The sequence below is a fragment of the Ciconia boyciana genome, chromosome 4 (assembly GCF_034638445.1).
Source record: "Ciconia boyciana chromosome 4, ASM3463844v1, whole genome shotgun sequence".
NCBI lineage: Eukaryota > Metazoa > Chordata > Aves > Ciconiiformes > Ciconiidae > Ciconia > Ciconia boyciana.
Window position 1 is genome coordinate 55,802,311 of NC_132937.1, and position 18,025 is coordinate 55,820,335.

The window sequence follows — 18,025 nt, forward strand, 5'->3', positions numbered from 1 at the left end:
TTGGTGGCTTTGGTTTTTATTTCTTCACCTCCAGGATCTTCAAGTTCACACAAAATAAAACATCACTGTTCAGCTGACCACAGTATTTCATAGGGCTAAAACATTTTTTCTATGGTTTTAACACTTAATCAGTTTAGATGTTTAGATATCTGCAGATGACTATTTGTGCAATGCCTCCAACTTACACAGTTCTGGTCAATCAAATGCTGCCTTCTTTGGTAAGTGCTCATTTAACAAGCTTTACCTATATCTAGTTCTTTCCAGGGTAATAAAAATACAAAAACCTGGTTCAATATATTTTTAAAAGTGGGATGTTAGAGTGCTCTGCGCTTCTTTTAATCTCTATAATACTTAGTGTGATTTTCATTTATCCCCAACCTTTTGCAAGAGCTTTCCATTTATCCCCAATCTTTCACAAAAGCTTTTCATTTATCCCCAGTCTTTCACATGAGCTTTTTTTTTTGCCCTTTTTCTTTTTTTTCCTTTTTTTTGGCCTTTTTTTTTTTTTAAGTATCACAGACTGCTGAGTTAGACTGAAGCTGTCAAAGTTGCTAATATGGAAGTTAGCAACAAAAACTGAAAATGAGATTGTATCTGAAATACTTGTAACATTTTCTTACCATCACAGTAAGGCAGTATCCCTCCGTAGGGTATAATATTTGGCTGCAGCTATTCAAGCAATCTGAAGGAAGTACTTATTTTTTAACTCTGCAGGGAAGCTTGAAAGTGGCTCAATTTATTTTTTAGTTCTCTTTAATTCACATGAAGAAGCAATACGTTTTTTAAATGTTTATTCAGCTTCAGATATCTTTTCTAAAGATACCTGTGGTATATTCGGTATACATCTTCCCTCATTCCTTCAAACACACTTAAGCTTTGAGGTAATTTAGGACAAAATATAAGAACACTTTTAAAAAATAGAAGCAAGAGATCAGTAAAAAAAAATTTTAGGCAGGATAAATAGAAAAATATTCTGTCTTCCTTTCACTATGAATAGTTTCAGCATAATGCGCTTCAAAAAGCAAAATAATCAAGTCATTAAGTCCAAAATTAAGTGTATTTCTCAAGCAAAACTGACTTAAGCAAGCATTTCACCTGAGCGTACATTTCAGGGATTGGGCCCATAGCAATAAAGAAGACAAAGCATCCAGGGGCAGATTGTCCCATGTCATTCTACCTCTTACTTAGAGTGGTACAGGAAGGAATGGGGGGAAAAAAATTTACCCAAAAAAAAAAAAATCAAACCTTGTCTTTCTGGCTCCATGTGGGCAAAAGATGGTCACTCTCTATAGCAGCATCTCCATTCATGCCTGTCAGCCAGTACTGACTCTGCCAGCATTACCTTATCTGCACAAAGGAACCTATATGCAGGGCGATTTTGGGAAACGTTAGCAATGGTGTCTTGCTGTCCCAGAGGGACCTTTCAGTTTGAGGAGTGTATTCCAGAGATGCAAGGCACTTGCTGGGAAGGCCTCAGATGAAACCTCTGAGTTTAGAAGGTGGTCCTCTGCCCATTGAACGATAAGGGTATGCCACACTTCCTCTGTGAGATAATTCCAAAGGAACTCCGATTTAAAATGTGGCATCTTCTGGCACACATGATGATTATTCCTTTGGAAAGCATGATTCCACCCTCCCATTTATATGCTATATTGGAAGACTGCAATACTCTAAGTAAGATATTTTTACAGTTGTAAAGATATGTTTTGGGAATGACATAGGCAATGCAAGTTACAGTTCTTCAGGCTGAATGAAAAAGCTAATCAGAGTCTTCATCGTCGAGGTATTCCTCTGCATTACTTAATGTTCGGACTGTACCTGGAAAGAAACAAAGGTCTCTCTTAATTCAGGATAAAATCAGAAACAGCCTCACATTTGCAATGCTTGCAAACCAGCATCTGAGAAACCTGATTCCTCTGTCATTTAGAGATATTAGGGCTACACAGATGGAGCTGTAGATCTGGATCTCAAAGGTAGGGCTAAGCCAGTAATCACATCTCCTACATATGAGATTAGTCTGTGACCTTCAAGAGCCATCTTCTGGCTCCTTGGAACCTGTACAGCAGAGCTGGAACTCTTCAATTCTATTTTCTGTATATATTACCTTTAAATCGCAAAGGAAAGGATGGGTGAGTTGGTGGAAGAGCCTCTATGGTTTTACTCTGACTGCCCAGCTGGCTGCCATTCTCTGCTTAAAATCAAACACATTCCACATATTCTTTCCCCTCCCTCTTTCCTCACACAGGTTTTTTCCTGAATATTTCCTAGATCTACTTAGGAGCTTCTGCTTTTGAAGGATAGTAAGCAGAAAACAGGAGTATGAAAGTATATTTGCCAGATGTGCAGCAGTGCCTGGAGAACTACATCTACCTTTGGGACTGTACAAAGATAAAAAGCATGGACTTTTTGTGATAGATGATTATTTGCCTACAGATTTTCAAATACATGGGAATAGGAATATGGATTATATATAATGTATATTATATTGTACTACTGAGAGCCAGGAACCACAAGATCCTAGTCAGTTATAGTTTTGCAATAACATATTAAAACAAAGTATTAAAAATATCAGGTGCAGACATAACAAGAATGACATAATTCACAGAAGTGATAAGCAAGTTATCCTACACTTCTGGAAGAAGAAAAATGAGTAAATTTAAAACTGACCTGCTCAACTGTTTTGATAAAAGAAATCTAAGAGAAAAAGAGAATTTTCATTTCCTTTTTGAGTAGGAAAAGCAGCAAAGGGAGAAAGGAAAGAAAAGAAAGAAATTGTAGAGCCCTGTGCTCAAGGGACCATACTTCAAGGAAGGACAAATCCCATTTCTTCTGTATAACAATTGTTCCCTCATTCAGGAGCACAAACGACAGAATCTTTTTGCATTTCTATAACAGGATTTTAAAAACTTTCATTTCTTAGAATATACTTCAGCAATCATGACATTTGTATGTGTGTAGATACACGTAAAACACAAAACTGAACATTTAAGTGGAGGCGAAGTAAGCTTCCTTGGATAAAACAAAATGTTTTATAGACAGACTATGATAGAAGCCATATCTAAATAGAAACAGATTTGAAACTGGGAGCAGGAAGACTACTGATATAGGACTGAATCTCTGAAAAAGAACAATTGTTTCACTCAGACATTGGACGTACTGAAATGTAGAATCAATAGACACAGAAGAATGAAATTAATAAAAACAATGAAGAAATACAAAATACTAGAAAAGTATACAGATCAGTGGTGTCACAGAGATTATAAAAGGCCAAATTAAGACAAAAAAACAAACAAGGAAGCTAATATTGAAATTGCAGTTAGACTGAGAACATCAGCTCTTATATCAAGGCAAACAAGAAAAGACAGTGTGCAAAAGTACCAGAAACTGGTGACAGATGAAGTGACTAAGGATGAAAAATCAGTCAGCCATGAATAAAATTAATTTAGAGAGAGTGAAGCAAATGCACCAGAAGAAGAAGAAAAGTTACCTAGTATCAGAAAATGAAACATTAATACAATTATTAGGGACATTAGAACAGAGAACACTCCTGTACCAGGTGCCTACAACTGACAGGCAAAGATTAAATAAGTACTCCTAATAGGGATTAATTTACAACAGAAAAAAATATGGAAACAGAAATTCTGCCCTTTCTTACAACTGCTTTCTTCAGAGTCAAAGCTGATGGAAATAATTTGTCAAGGTTTTCTGAGAAATCCTCATACTACCTGTATCAAAAAGCTGGACAGTATTTTTGCTGCAACTGCTCTTCTTGGCCTTCTAAAGCTGCAGTCAGCTATTCCACCATTTAATTCCCGTAACTGCTAACCACCCACAGGTTAGCATTCCCTCTGTTCTCACTAGCCCTGTGATGATACAGTTGCTAGACTGCATATACCACTGATACAAGCTGTAACTCTGCCTGTGTTTTTACACAATTTCTCATTTCATGTGTAATTCACCTAGGGTTACCACCCTACCTTCAGCCTCCTGAAAGCTACAGGTAACATTAATTATGCGATCCTGAACAATTCAGTCTTTGTTCAGCTTTTTAAAATAGCCTTGTATCTCTTTAACTGTTTTGCACATGGACACAGTGCCACTAGGAGAGATTAATGCAAGTGGGAGGCAGTGAGGCTATTTTGATAAATACTTGAAAGCATTCTTTATTTCTCTATTAAACAGTCACTCAGAGAGACGTAGAAATAAGAAATTTAAAAAAATAAGCAATAAGAAAATAAAAGAGGAGCATCTGTTGTTGTTTGTTTGGCTTGGTTTGGAGGAACAGACAGGCAGAAGGGGGAATATACCACATTATTTTACTCTCATACCCTGTCCCTTGTGGTATAGTGCTTTTAAAGTAGTTTCCATCCTTGCTTTCTTTCTGTCTCTCCACTCTGAAGGGACTGTCTTCCATTGCCTTCCCTTTCCTTACTATTTCCACGTCTTCTGAACTCTTTTGCCTCTTGCTGACACAAGATGGCATTTCGTGTAGAGTCAGCAACACTGAATGTGATAAACCACAGGTCTCTATCACAGGTCTGCTGAACTAACCCTTCCAAACACAACTCTCAGCCCACGTAGCTCCCAACCGGGAGCTATCAACATACTGATATTTGGTTGAAATATTAACTGTCCTCTAAAAAGGAAAAATGTATCACAATAACAAAATCAGAAATACCTGCACTCTGTTTCTTCTTAAGCAGGGAAGCACAAGCTGCATTGGTTGCCATGTCTAAAGCCAGTTTCTTCTCATTGTTCTTCAGATCTGTTCTTGCCCCTTTATAACAGAAAATTTTCATCATGAATCACTGTTCCAGCTATTTCTTGAGGAATGGTAATATGATAGGAGTTTCAGTAGCATGGGTAGAACAGTAGTGGACAAGGGAATCTCATCTGTGGACTGCTCTGAAGCAGACTAAAAGCTATGGATGCTCTTCCATAAGCTACAGTTGGCTAGGGAACTCGCTGGCTGCTCTCCCTCTCCAGGAAGCAGATGTCATTGCTGTTCTGGGGTTAAGTGCCTAATCTTGTCTGCAAAGCAGTATGAAATATATTTTGAGCAGGTGAGTTGTCTACTTTCCAAACAGCTGCCAGAATTTTCTGCAAGGCTTATAAAGTCAGGCAGGTAAGCTGGCTAAGGACTGTACGTGGGCTATAGGAAAACAGTTAAAAAATAATACAGATTAATAAACACTCAGGAATCTAGTCTGCCACACAGATTGTTGAAACCTTGGTGAAGATCTTTACCCTTTGCCAGCAGCATCTCTACAATATCTGCATAACCTTTCCATGCAGCAGCATGCAAAGCTGTGTCTCCCAATTTGTTCTGTGGAGTTAGAGGGAAAAGCAACAGGATTAAAATACAGCAAAAAAACCTTTCAGCTTGTACCAAGGATTAATAACATCACACCTCTACTATAAAGGTCTGTTGTTTTAACCTACCTGTTGGTTTAACTCTAGGTTTGCCTGGGTAAACAGAACATCCACTATATCTGCAGAAAAGGGGGGGGGAATAGAGAGAAAAATTTAATGGAAACAAAATAGGCTTTTTTGTGTTCATAGTATAAATTTTGGTTAAGATTCAATGAAAGAGTGATACAATCAGCTAATGAAAATCTGTACCAGTAAGACTGCATTGAGCAAACAACCATTAGTCACAAAGAAATGCTACTGCATAAAATACCCAAAACAATACAACACTTCTTTTTGGTCTGCCCTTCTTCCCACTCTGCTTCTAACAGCTATGCTGATTAGAATGCCTGCTTCAACAGCAACAACAAAACACATAGCATTTGATGAAGCTGAACCTCCCTTCTAGCTTTAACTTTAAAAAAAAAAAAACTAGAATGACATTTAAAAAATCCTGGCTTTATTATTTAGTACTGCAATTTTAGCAATCAAACAAGGAAATTAAGAAAAACAGAGAACAGTCATTTCAAATTAATTCTTTGATACCTTTGTGGCCTCCATGGCATGCCCAGTACAGAGCTGTGTTTCCAGCTTTGTCTAAGCCATTGACCCCAACTCGATTATCCAAACACTCTCTCAACCAGCTTAGGTTGCCTGAAAGACAAATTCAGTTTTGATGATTTTTTTTCTCTGAAAAGTTAACAGAACCATTAAAGGCATATAGTTCTTTCTGAAGGGTGTCAGTCCTTCTATGAACTTATGAGGAGAAAAAGTGATTAGCAGCAACACTTATAATTCGTAAAACAACCAGTCCGAGTCATACAAAACATCTTTTCTTCCACTCCCAGAAGACCTTTAGATCCCTATGTAGTTAAATGGATGGTACCAAACTTTTTCTGTGTACACAATCACAGAGTGGCAATTCTACCAGGCTGTAAACCAGCTCAGTTTCTGAAAGCTGTAAAACTTACCAGATAATTTGTTCAAGACACCAGAGAACCAAAACGGACAGGACATCTTCATTCTAAGTATTATTATTTTGGCAGAAAACAAACAAATCATCCTTTAGCATTACACAACTAAAACCCAAATCACACTTACCACGTTTGGCAGCTTCATGCAGTGGGTTATCAATAGACTCAGCTTGCTCTGCCACTGAAATGAAACAGAGTAAATTCTAACTACTTCTGAAAATGAACAGGTATTTGACACCTATGTGGAAATAAAACTTTGATTTATTTCAGAAGAACCAGTAATACATATTTGATTCTAACGTGAAAGGGGATTTGTGAGTGATGGACTAGTCAGATGCACTTCAATTTCCTGCGTATGGGAAAGCAATTCAGAGAAGAGCTTGTGAAAACTTCAAAGAACAGCATCAAATTGATCAGTGGTTGCAAGCCACCGGGAATTTGGCAATATTTCATCTCGGTTGTTACTTCCCTTTCTACACTTGTAAGATGCTTTTGAGCAGTTGCATGTGGCTAGGCTTTCAACCTACAGCTTACCCTCTGTAGTTATGAGTGATTTATTTCCAAAGGGTCTGTGAAGGGTAACTAAAAAAATCCACTGTCAACAGGCTTCCTATTTGTTTTATGGAGATTTTTTATTTTCCCTGGAAAACTTGCAGGACATCTACAAATCAAAACTGCTTAAACAATGAATGTAGTGATGGCAGATTTAAGTTCAGGCTTCTGTAGACCTTTTCTTCATCTCACAAGCTTTACGTTTTACTAGAGAGGAGCAGCAAACAGTTCCCAGTCACTGTGCAACAGCAAAAAGAAACTGAACAGCACTGTGAAACAGTTGGAAGTGGGACCATGATCTGTAAACTCTTTTTTAAAAACTTCTTTTTTAGGTGGAAAACCCTGTGACTACTAAGGCTGCAGGCAAGTAGGACAGTGTACAATCTGAGATGAGTAAGCTCTCCAAGCCCTTGCACTATGGCTTGTTACCGCAGGCAGGGAGAATGTGAAAGGGTGTTCCTCAGATCAAACTGTTACTGTAATCAGATGCAATGCAGGCAAATATAATGTCCGTCAGTAACCAGAAATAAAAGTCTCAAGACTGTTCTGACCTATCCAGATCTTTCCTTACTTTGTTGTGTATTCCTCCTATAATGTTTGTAATTGCAAGATTTCACATGCTTATCTCTCTAGCTGTGAGTAAAATAAAAATGCAAATGCTAGATTCTGATATTTCAGTTTAAAAAAGTTTGTGCAGTGAACAGAATGCTAAAGCAGAGTGGGAGAAGCCAGTCCCAGAGCAGACAGCCATTACACAAGCAGAACATGCTAGTCATATTGAGCAGTCCTTGTTGCACACAGCAGAAAGCATTAACAACACTGTCTCAAAAGCCTAAAAATAACTTTGTCTTTAGAAAACTCCTGTCAGAGGTTCAGTAATAAGTATTTTTAATGCAGATAACACTTATTCTGTCATCAGCTTTTCCATTCACAGTCTTTTCAAATGTGTTCCTTCAAGCCCAGCAGATGGAGCCCAAGACCCCACCAGAGACTCAGTAGTTTCAGGTCTGTCTCCACCTTGTGCAAAAAGGTTGCAGAAGAGCACAGGAGATCACAGTGTTTCAACGGTAAGACTGAACCTAGGCACTCCTAATGGTGGCAAACAGTGGAAGCAGGCCTTTGGGGCTTCTGCACAGTTTGTGTAAATCAGAAGATATGTTCCTGGTACTCTTCATTCTTAGGGTCTCCAGAGGCTTCTGTTCTGCTTACACATGAAATTTTTGCAAATGTGCAGACAGAGACACCACCATCCCACGCCCCCCTGCCCGGCCTAAAATGGAAGTTAAACTGTTGCTCAGATAACTTTTCAGTAAAGCACTCTGGAAGCAACTTTTCCAAATTATCTCAGTGGAAACACAAATTGAATTAGTAAGTTGTTGGTTTTATTTTAAATATAACCATAATACAATACAATAATTTTAAATATAACACAGAATACACTTCAATGTTCAAAAGAAATTTGAGTGTAGGTAAGCATGTGTAAACTATTCTTCTTGTACATAACAGTGACCACGTCTGGCAGATGGCAGGAGTAGAATCAGTCTGGAAGTCACAAACTAAAGTGAAATTTGATGCCATGGTCTCAATAACTGCACCATAGGTTCCTATTCACGTATTTCTACTAACTACGAGTCAGGGCAGGGAATCACAGCATTGCCACCATAATTTCTCCTAGTGAAGAAAGGACAACACGAAGCAACCAGTTACTAACACATTAGCAGTTTTGACGCAATCTGTCAAGTGACACTGCTACTCTGCCTACATTTTTTCGGAGGACTTGGAAGAATTGTGCTGTGTTGCCTGTACTCATGGCTTTTCAAAGTGATTTTAGTTGAATCTGAAAAAGCAATTTCTATTCGGTCCAAACAGGTATGGGATACTTAATGTGGTGCAATCCCCAAGAAAACAGTGTTTTCTGTGGCTGAATATGTTCATTAAAAAGCAACAAATGGCAAACAAAACAGCCCTATATCTTAAGTTGAGGGGCATCAAAGGAGGTCTACAGAATTGCTCACAAGCTGCTTTAGCTTCCTGTCCATATGCAGGTTTACTTAACAATTCCAGTATTGATTATCTATCTCTGTAAGAAGCCACCCCACGCTGTGTCAGACTTCTTGATCTCAAAGCTACTAAAGGCTGCGGCTGTCCATCCTTAGGTCTACCTAAAAAAAAGGCAACATACAGACTGAAGGCATATAGCCAAGATACTGCTAACGAGAAGATCTTAAAAACTGCAATATGTTCATTGAGGGTATCAAGAATACAAGCCTATCAGTTTCACGTACCATCTGTAAAACCATCCTTTAGATCCAAGTGTTCTACCCCTCAAAACTGAGAGTATCTATTGCTGTTACCTGCACAACCAGAAACATGAACACTTGGCAAACTTAAGCTGTCTCTAGGTTATAAAAACATAAGACAGCCTGTCCACTGCTGATGTACAGTGGTGACTGATATTGCATATGTATCTGAAATACTTTGGCAGAGTTATGTTAATTGACTGTTAGGAGGACTGTTAAATGCCAATACTGTGATCAGTTTTTGAAAATAGGTGTATAAATTATTTTTATTTAGTGATTTCCTTTGATTGTGAATGATCTTACCAAATGAAAATACTCTAGACATTACCATAGTTGCTTGGAATTAGTCCAGTTCTCCCTTTGCAAGTTCCTTTCCACCAATTTGTATCACTCTGCAGAGAAAAGGGAAAATATTTAAGAAGGGATATGCTGCATCTCAGAAGTATTCAGTCCGTATGGGATATCTTAGACTTACCATGTCTGAGATGTAAATGATATCTCCTTCTTCAAAGTACAGTTCATCTGGCTTTAAAAAAAAAATTTAAAAAAGGAAGAATAAACAAAAATCTGAATGTGTGTATTTAGGTAAAACAAATACCTCGATAAAGCAGACTACATTCAGCTCTTCTTCCAAAAGAACAATAGCTCAAATTCTCTAGCAACTAGACAACATCTTGACAGCCTTTCAAACTGTAGTTTGAAAGTCAACTTTTGACTTGCCTACAGCTACGTTTTTGGATATGTGACCTTCCTGACAGCTAAAGAAAAAGGCTGTGGCCTTTCCAACAGAGCACTGTGCAACAAAAGCAGTGAAATATATCTTGTGTTTGTTAACTTCATCCCCTTTTTGGTTGGTCCCAGTTCATCAAATCTCTTAGTTCTCAGTTATCTTTGTTGCCTTTGGAAGAAAAGAAAAAAATCACTTAGATTGATGATCTTAGATTGCAGGTAACTGATACAAGAGAAGAAAGCATGCTGCTTTTAACAAAAGCTAGACTTAAAAAAGGAGAGTGATGATTAATCAGGCAGTTTTAGTCACATTAAGAATCGATATTCATAATCAGGCTTTTCCACTGAAAACATAGTACAGTAAGTCTAACAGGCCAACCCTAGCAGAACTGAAGAAATGTTATTACAGATAAGATTAAAATTAAGCTTCTCAAACCCCTAAAAACTAGATGTACTTACCGTTCTGGGCTCAAATGTATACAGGGCCCTGAACACTTTAACCTGCCCTAAAAAAGAAAAAATAAACAGTATCAGTATCATGCCTTCTAAACATAGCATACACATACAGCCCTCAAATCCAAACAAATCCCTTTCCTTAACCCTTAAAGCTGCTTGCTGAATGAATTTGTGCTATGCCTCTGCCAATGAAAATCATGATGAAAAGACTCAACCCAGCAGCATGGGTTCCAAAGGAAATGGGCCATCTGATCAGCTAAATGTAAGCTGCTTCTTGTGCACACCTAACAAGGTCTACACAGCTCACCATGCAAGTCAACTAAAGTGTTGCTTCAGAAATTGATGGCAAAGTGTAGTTTCAATCATATATACCTTCACACACGCATACATGTTGTATATATTTCTATTAATATTTGCAATATTTATCAGATTTGTCAAATCATACAGAATTAAGGAAAGAATAAAGAAACAAAACAATGACCAACATCTTCAACATGTTCTCATACTTAACTTGTAGTCGTTACTAATTAGGAAAATAATGCAGTAGCACAGAAATCATTACATTTAAGAAAAAAGACAAATGGTCACCAAGTCCTATTTATGGAATGCACAGCTGACATGGTGTTCTGTTCAGATGCTTAAAACAAGCTACAGTGTTTATAATTCCACTAAGTGGGCAACGTTTATTTTAAACATTTTGAAGGGCAGTTTTGAAGAGACTGTCAGCAGTATCCAAGCCAAGAAAAGATAACCTTTAATGCGAAGAGGTACAAATTTAATTGCATAAACTGCAAAAGAAGCATCCCTATAAACATCTTCTTAAAAATTCAATAAAGGTACATTTCAAGAGCACCAAGCAGAAAGTATAAGATAAGTGCAAGAGAAGAAGCATGTATCTTACATAATTTTACTAGCTGAACTGCTGAAGTCCACTGAACTCAATGGAGAGATACATTATGCAGGCCGTTCTGTATTCTTTACCTTTAAACATCCGAACTGTTAAGTATGTAGGTTTGTTTACTTTTAAATATCTTAAGTATGTGACTGTATTTCAGTTTCTTACACTATACTTTACATGTTTATATAGATTAATTTGTGATTGAAGCAGTATTTGCTCCATCAGGGCATCAGGGCAATGCACTACTTAGACCACACTTAGCCCAGGCTATTTTGTATCCTCAGAGAAACTGATGAACTTACTGCCAAAAGTTAGTACTGTACAATAAAATGTGCATAGACAAAATCTTGTGCAGTATATTATATGGAGAGAACTAAGTAACAAGAGAGTAGGTTTCCTCATGTCTCAAGAATAAGCCTTTACCCTTCTGTAAAGAACCATTACTAGAATTTTTTTGCCTGTTTTTTGCTAGATGTAGTCTTCATTACCCCAGTATCTAAAAGCCTACCCACAATAGTCATCATTTTAGAAAGTTAACTTAAGGGCTTTACAAATGTCAGTCTGAATATATATATGCTGACAGGCTTGAGAAAGGAGGATGCTACTCAACTGTATAAACTGCCATTTTGCAGCATACACCACAGTCTTGGGGTGGCTCTTAAAAGATGTTTTCATATACCTCTGGATAGTCCCTAGCAAAAGCCATGCCACAGCACATGTTTATGAAGTGGTATTTACCAGGGCATAACTACTAAGCAAAACATTTCTGTAGTCCTCTTTTTTGGGGCTAAGTGTATGTAAAAGTATAACCATAAAATTAATCCGTGTAAACTTTCTAGATTGCCAAATGCATGTAGACACTGTATATATGATTTTTCTTCCAATTTGTAACTGTATCCCATGCTCCTCCCACATCTTATTTTTTAATAACACCAGAGAATTTCACTTTGGCTTTACTGGTTCTCTCTCTCACACAGCAGCCATTTCCTAGACATAAAAGGTCCAACACTTCTCAGGCCTTTGCCTCAGAAACTAAATACCTGCACTGTGGCAACAGCTAAAAAGGATGAAACCTCTGTTCTGTTCATGACCTATATGGAAATGATAAACAAGGACAGTAGATAGTAATATGTCCTAGATCTAAGAGCTTCAGAATGAAATGTTTGAACTGCAGCTGGGGAGAAGTCAAACAAAAAAAAAAAGAGAAGAAGGAAAAAAAAAAACGACAAAAAAAAAAAGCCCCAAGAGATGACAAAACAGGATGGGTGGACAGAGTACTGTCCCTTCTCCTCAGCTTTCTTACATAGATGACAGAAAAATGCACACTGATGACTGGTGACTTTAACCATCACCCACCAATTTTCAAGGTTTTATGTAAGTAAAAGGAGGAAATGGACAACAAAAGGGAAGAATAAGAAATATTAAAAGGGGAAATGAGAGGATGGCAGAAGACAGGAAAAACAAAAAAATATAGATTTGTGTGTGTTGTATGTGTTTCCTGTTTTAATGTACTGTATCTGTGTCAACAGGTTTTCTAAAGCTATCACACCCTAAGAGGAGGAAAAGAAGAATGGAAAGATTGATGCTGATAAAAGTATTGCTGAAATGTTGTTTAAACAAAAGGCAATTCATGGGTGGTTTTTTTGTGTTTTTTTTTTTTAATTCTATACAACTGAAACAGAGAGTTACTTCCCCAAATGTCAAGCTGTGGTGTCACACACAGCACAACACATTCTAAAACATTTTACTGTGATGAAATACAAAGTACAGATTTGCATCTACAGAACTGCAGGTCTGGTTAATGTTAATTTTACAGCACCTTATGCAGGACTTAAACACTACTCATTACTGACACCAATCTTTTAAATATTTCGTAATAAACAGACATTAAGCCTGGTTATGCTGCTGCATTTAAGAGCTAAGAACAACAGGACTTTAGCACCTGGCATGGCAATTATTTGTGCCAAATTTTAATGCAAAAAATCAGTCTAGAAGATTTAAAATAACAAAATGTAAGGACACAAAGGGCACGTTAAACTTGAATTCTTATCTGCAAATACCGACAAATTGTATTTTACTAGGCACATGAGTACCTGTAATCGCCTGAAGTACTTTTATCTAGCAATGCCCATCCCTAGGCATGCAGACAGACTTAGAGCTTGCATTGGTGGGTGTCCTTTGGAATATGCGAAAAGTTATAAAGCGTCTGAGGACCTCCTGTGCTCCCTCTTACTACTATCTATCCACTACAAACCACGTTGTAAGATTCATGTAGGACGGAAAACTAATACGCTAGCACTGATTTGAACTTATCACAGTTGACTGACTACACCTCTCCACCACGTACTTCTAAAGGACAAAATAACTAGAATACAGAAGATGCATGTACCTTTTTAAGATTTCAAGGCACTAGGCAAACATTAATGACTTTATTCTCAGCATGACTAACGAGTGGAGTATCCCTTTTAAAAACAAAGGAAATGGAGGCACAGTGCAGTGATGTGTTCCACAAAAAATCTTTTCTTAAGCACAAGGACAATTTTAAATGGTACTTCTTTTCAATCCCACACTTCAGCCAGAAGGCTGTCTTTTCCCTTCTCATTGAATTTGCATTAAACATCTGCAAAACAACTGACAAATAAAAAAGGTAACTTATTACACATACTAAACAGACACAAATATTCTTAGCATACAAACTCCCCAAGCCACAATTTGCCAAACTCTCCCCCAGCAACACAACAGGGTAAAGGAGTCAAACTAAAGATTCTCTCTAACTAGCAACATAAAATAAATGCCTTTGTCAGGTTGGGCTGACCTCACACCCTTCGAATTATTTTGGATAACTTTCTCCTATAAACTTCTCCTGCTTTTATCACAAAAGGAAACAGGCAACTCAGATTTCTAATATGACCCTCTCCCAGCTAAGCGCCTAAAAGTAAGGAAGCTGAGTTGCTAAATAGTAACAACAGCTTAAAAATGCAGCTTCTGATATGTACTGAACTGAAACAAGATCGCTGCTGTGCTTTGTAGTACAAAGTAATAAAAAAAAAGACCATTTTCTCAAAAGACTAGAAGCTTTTTGTTTCCTCCTAGCAATGTTGAGGTTTATTTTTAATTAATTTCAGTATCATTAACAGAAGATTGTTTCCAAAGAAGTGCTACGTGCTTTCATAACAAGGAGTTACTATTTCTCTCAGTGACGCTTTTTTTTCCGCACTTCCTTTCTGTTCTTTTACCCCAGCTTCTCTATACCACCAGAGCATAGCATTAAAATCCCCTCTTCTACTCAACTTGCCACCAAAGCATTCTCTGCTTTCCTCTTACTTGCTTTCACCCTTTAAAGAAAAAAAAAAAAAAAAAAAAGAAAAAGGACCCATACCTGCATGGCATTATTTAGGTATTTGAGTTGGGCTGAAGTTCCAGCACCAAAGGGGAGGAAAAGCAATTTCATTAGCTGTCAATTTGTATTACTTCCTCAACAAAAAAAAAGTACTTGGTGCAAGAGCCATTTATTTTAGTTAAGAAAATAATCATGGCAGTAAGCCAACGTTCACAGGAGCTACCAAGGCTTGGCCCCAGTGGACTGATACGAGTCTTTTGTTAGCATTTCACACCCTGTTTCGCCTGCCATAGACAGACACAATCAAATCTCACTGATGCAAACAAGGTTCTACAAATCAGACATTGATCCTGATGCAGCATCTTTTCCTTAGCTATATTTAGAGTGAGCAGCTCTAGACTACCATAAAAATCAGAATAATTAACTTACTTTAGATAAACAAACTCACTGGGTGTCACAAAGCACAATCAGTACCTATAAGACAGAGAAATGGATAATCTCTGTGCTCTAGAAAATTGGAATTGGCCATGGTCATCTACAGATAAATTAAAAAACTTCAAGTCTATCAAACCCTATAAGGGTTCCAGCTAATCCTGGGCTAATTGTCATCAGCCATCCTCCTCCTTGTTCCCATACGGCTGCAGAGAAGCAGTTGAGAATCAGGTACTCTCTCTAGCACCATCTTGATTAAAAACTAATTTGAATCCCCACCTGTAACAAATGGACCAAAACCAGAAAACATGCATAAGATTTGGGATGTCAGGAAGAAAAAGGACTGTTTGCATGTTCCATGGCCTATGCTGGTTTTAGAGTCTCCTCCCAGAACATGTATGACTGGGAATATGAATTCTGATACACATTCAGATTAATTTCTCTGAAGCAAGCAAGAGGCATCTTCTGCCTGACCTCACAGAAAGTGTGGTGGCAAAAGGACACTGTGTTTGTTTACTCAATGTTGGCCTAAGAACCTGCAAAGGAATTACACAACCTGGCAACACCAGCAATTCGAAGCCACAATCTTTTGGTCAAGTGACAATATCAAAGGTAAGCTGCAAGTCAGAATAATTTGTGATATGCTTGCAGTTTGCTTTAGTAAGAAAAGACATGTTCATGTTATGATCTGCATGTCTCTTGAGAGACATGCAATTTTATTCGATGTTTTATTTACTTGTTTGGCCAATTTTATTAGATATTTTATTTATTTATTTGGCCAGTCTGCCCAAAATTTATTATGACCAGACTGAAACTTTTTTTTTCTGGCTTCCCAGGAACTGGAAAATAAGGTGCTTTACACCCAGACCTTCAAGCAGAGACAGAAGTAGTGTAAATACGTTTTACAGGAGTGTGTCTTCTATTTTGGCACATTGCTCACAGGATCTTGCACAAAGACGCAACAGAGTACAACACAGCATTTAAGGATTGCCACAACTGAGACAGAAAAAAGTGCGGTCCCCACTGGTTAGAGAACCATCTTCCACTTCTAAGTAGTGCTTGTTAGAAAGGGGAAGTGAACATAGGGTATACAAATCAGAGGGGAGGCTGTGTTAAAGAAACAAACAAAAAAGCCTAGGAATCTGTTTAGGGACATGTTGAAAAGAGTGCAAAGGGTAGACTGGTGCCAGCGTAGATGACAAACTGGGGCAGCCCAGAAACAATCATGGACTGCACCAGTGTTTGGAGTGGAAGGAAAAAATACCATTTGTTTACAGAAAATCAGTATTAAGAATATTCTCCCAGAAGATGTATGTGAACACAATTTCACAAATGAATTTTGACTGGCACAGTTTGATGCTGAAATCTTCTACTTCTCACCAGTTTTATTTCTGCAAATGCACAGAATGCCTTCACTTGTAGGAAGCTTGTTTGCAGCCCCAGCAGCTTGTGGTAAGACAAGGGTTTGAGGTCAGAAATGAAAGTTTAAAATTCATGTTGAAATCAGACTTGGAACTGTTTAATTCTTCCTCTGATGTTTTTCTCTCCTTAGACCTGATGACCGCAGCGTAACTCCCCACATTCACATACTCACATCTCCCTGGCTAACAGAAACCTTTCTTTGACTACAGAAGGAACCTCTACCACCACCACTGCTGCCAAATTTAGGCCTACTGCTAGGAACTTAGGCATGTGACTCAATGCAGGCTTCTGCTCCTGTGAATGCTAACTGTCACAGCCCCTACTTTACCTAAGAATTAAGGTGAAGTGAACTTGATTGTGATTCAAGCTAAATATTTATGTTCAGAATCCTTTTTTTAACTGTGACAGCTACTAGTGGCTGCAAAGTCAACAGACCTACTTTAAGGTAGTTCATGTTACATATGCTTCCTCCTGCCTCCCTTCCTCTAAATTGGCATAATTTAAAACTGTAATTTCCTTGGGACAAAGACTGGTCTTTCTCCATAAAATGTAAATGTTGTGTGGACTCTAGGCCAGGATCAACATACCTTACTCTATCTGGAGAATATGAAAGCAAGGTTTCTTTAAAATATTAATCTATCACTTTCATCTCCCCAAAAGCTGTTGCTGCACACTATGTAAGGCTCTAATCAAAAATGCATAACCAGACAGAAAGCACTGTTCAAGGAGACAACTAGCAGAAGGCAGTATAGCTTGTCAAGTTCAAAGGACTTAACAAGTAACTTTTGTAAATCCAACAAATTCAACTCTTGTAAATCCAACACAGAATGTTTAAGAGGTTTATCAACTCTGCAAAGAATAATGTAGTTTGAGACATCAATACAATTTTTAAAAGATGGAGCAGAAACCCTACCCTTGCATAATGCTGACAGAGAAGAATGTTTCTGCTATTTTCAAGTCCCACTCCACTCCTTTGTATCTTCAATAGCAAGTCTAAATAGAAAATACAACTAGAAAACAATAATAATACAGAACCCCAAGAGAAAAGCAAAGCTAGGCACTTGTTAAAAAAAAAAAGTCTCAGAACACTAGAAATTAAAAGCCTTCTAAAGCCTCTAAAAACAAGCATGACCCCTTACTCAAGGGCTAACCACAGACCTCGAAATAGTAGCTAATGTGTTGACAAACATACCAGATGATTGTCTAAAATATATTGATGTCAAAACCATCTCTCCGTAACTGAAATCCTAATGTGCTGTGCATGCCACAGGATTAATAGAAGAGCCTTCTGTCAGATAAAATGCTCTCACATACTGAAGAAAACCACACGTAATGCTATAGCTACTTAGTTTTTCTCTCTTTGCGCCTCCTTTTTTCCCCACATTTTTAAAGCACTGTCTAGCCATCCAACTCTATTGTTCAACACTCCTGTGATGAGCAGTGAACTGTTTTAGAAAGGATGAATATTTATTTCACTAAATATCTTCACTTCCCTGCCACCTGCTATATCTCA

General features: G+C 37.7%; 1 protein-coding gene across 1 annotated transcript in view; it reads right to left on the reverse strand.

Moving 5' to 3' along the window:
- The window catches only part of OSTF1 (osteoclast stimulating factor 1), a 20,853-nt gene continuing 2,828 nt past the window's right edge, over window positions 1-18,025 (reverse strand). The window contains exons 2-10 of the mRNA XM_072858968.1: window positions 10,424-10,470; window positions 9,711-9,761; window positions 9,564-9,627; window positions 6,511-6,564; window positions 5,956-6,063; window positions 5,443-5,492; window positions 5,248-5,326; window positions 4,679-4,777; window positions 1-1,818 (exon numbers count right to left, since the gene is read on the reverse strand). Of these exons, the coding sequence (XP_072715069.1) occupies window positions 1,760-1,818; window positions 4,679-4,777; window positions 5,248-5,326; window positions 5,443-5,492; window positions 5,956-6,063; window positions 6,511-6,564; window positions 9,564-9,627; window positions 9,711-9,761; window positions 10,424-10,470 (611 nt within the window). The 3' untranslated portion in view covers window positions 1-1,759. The remainder of the gene's footprint in view (window positions 1,819-4,678; window positions 4,778-5,247; window positions 5,327-5,442; window positions 5,493-5,955; window positions 6,064-6,510; window positions 6,565-9,563; window positions 9,628-9,710; window positions 9,762-10,423; window positions 10,471-18,025) is intronic.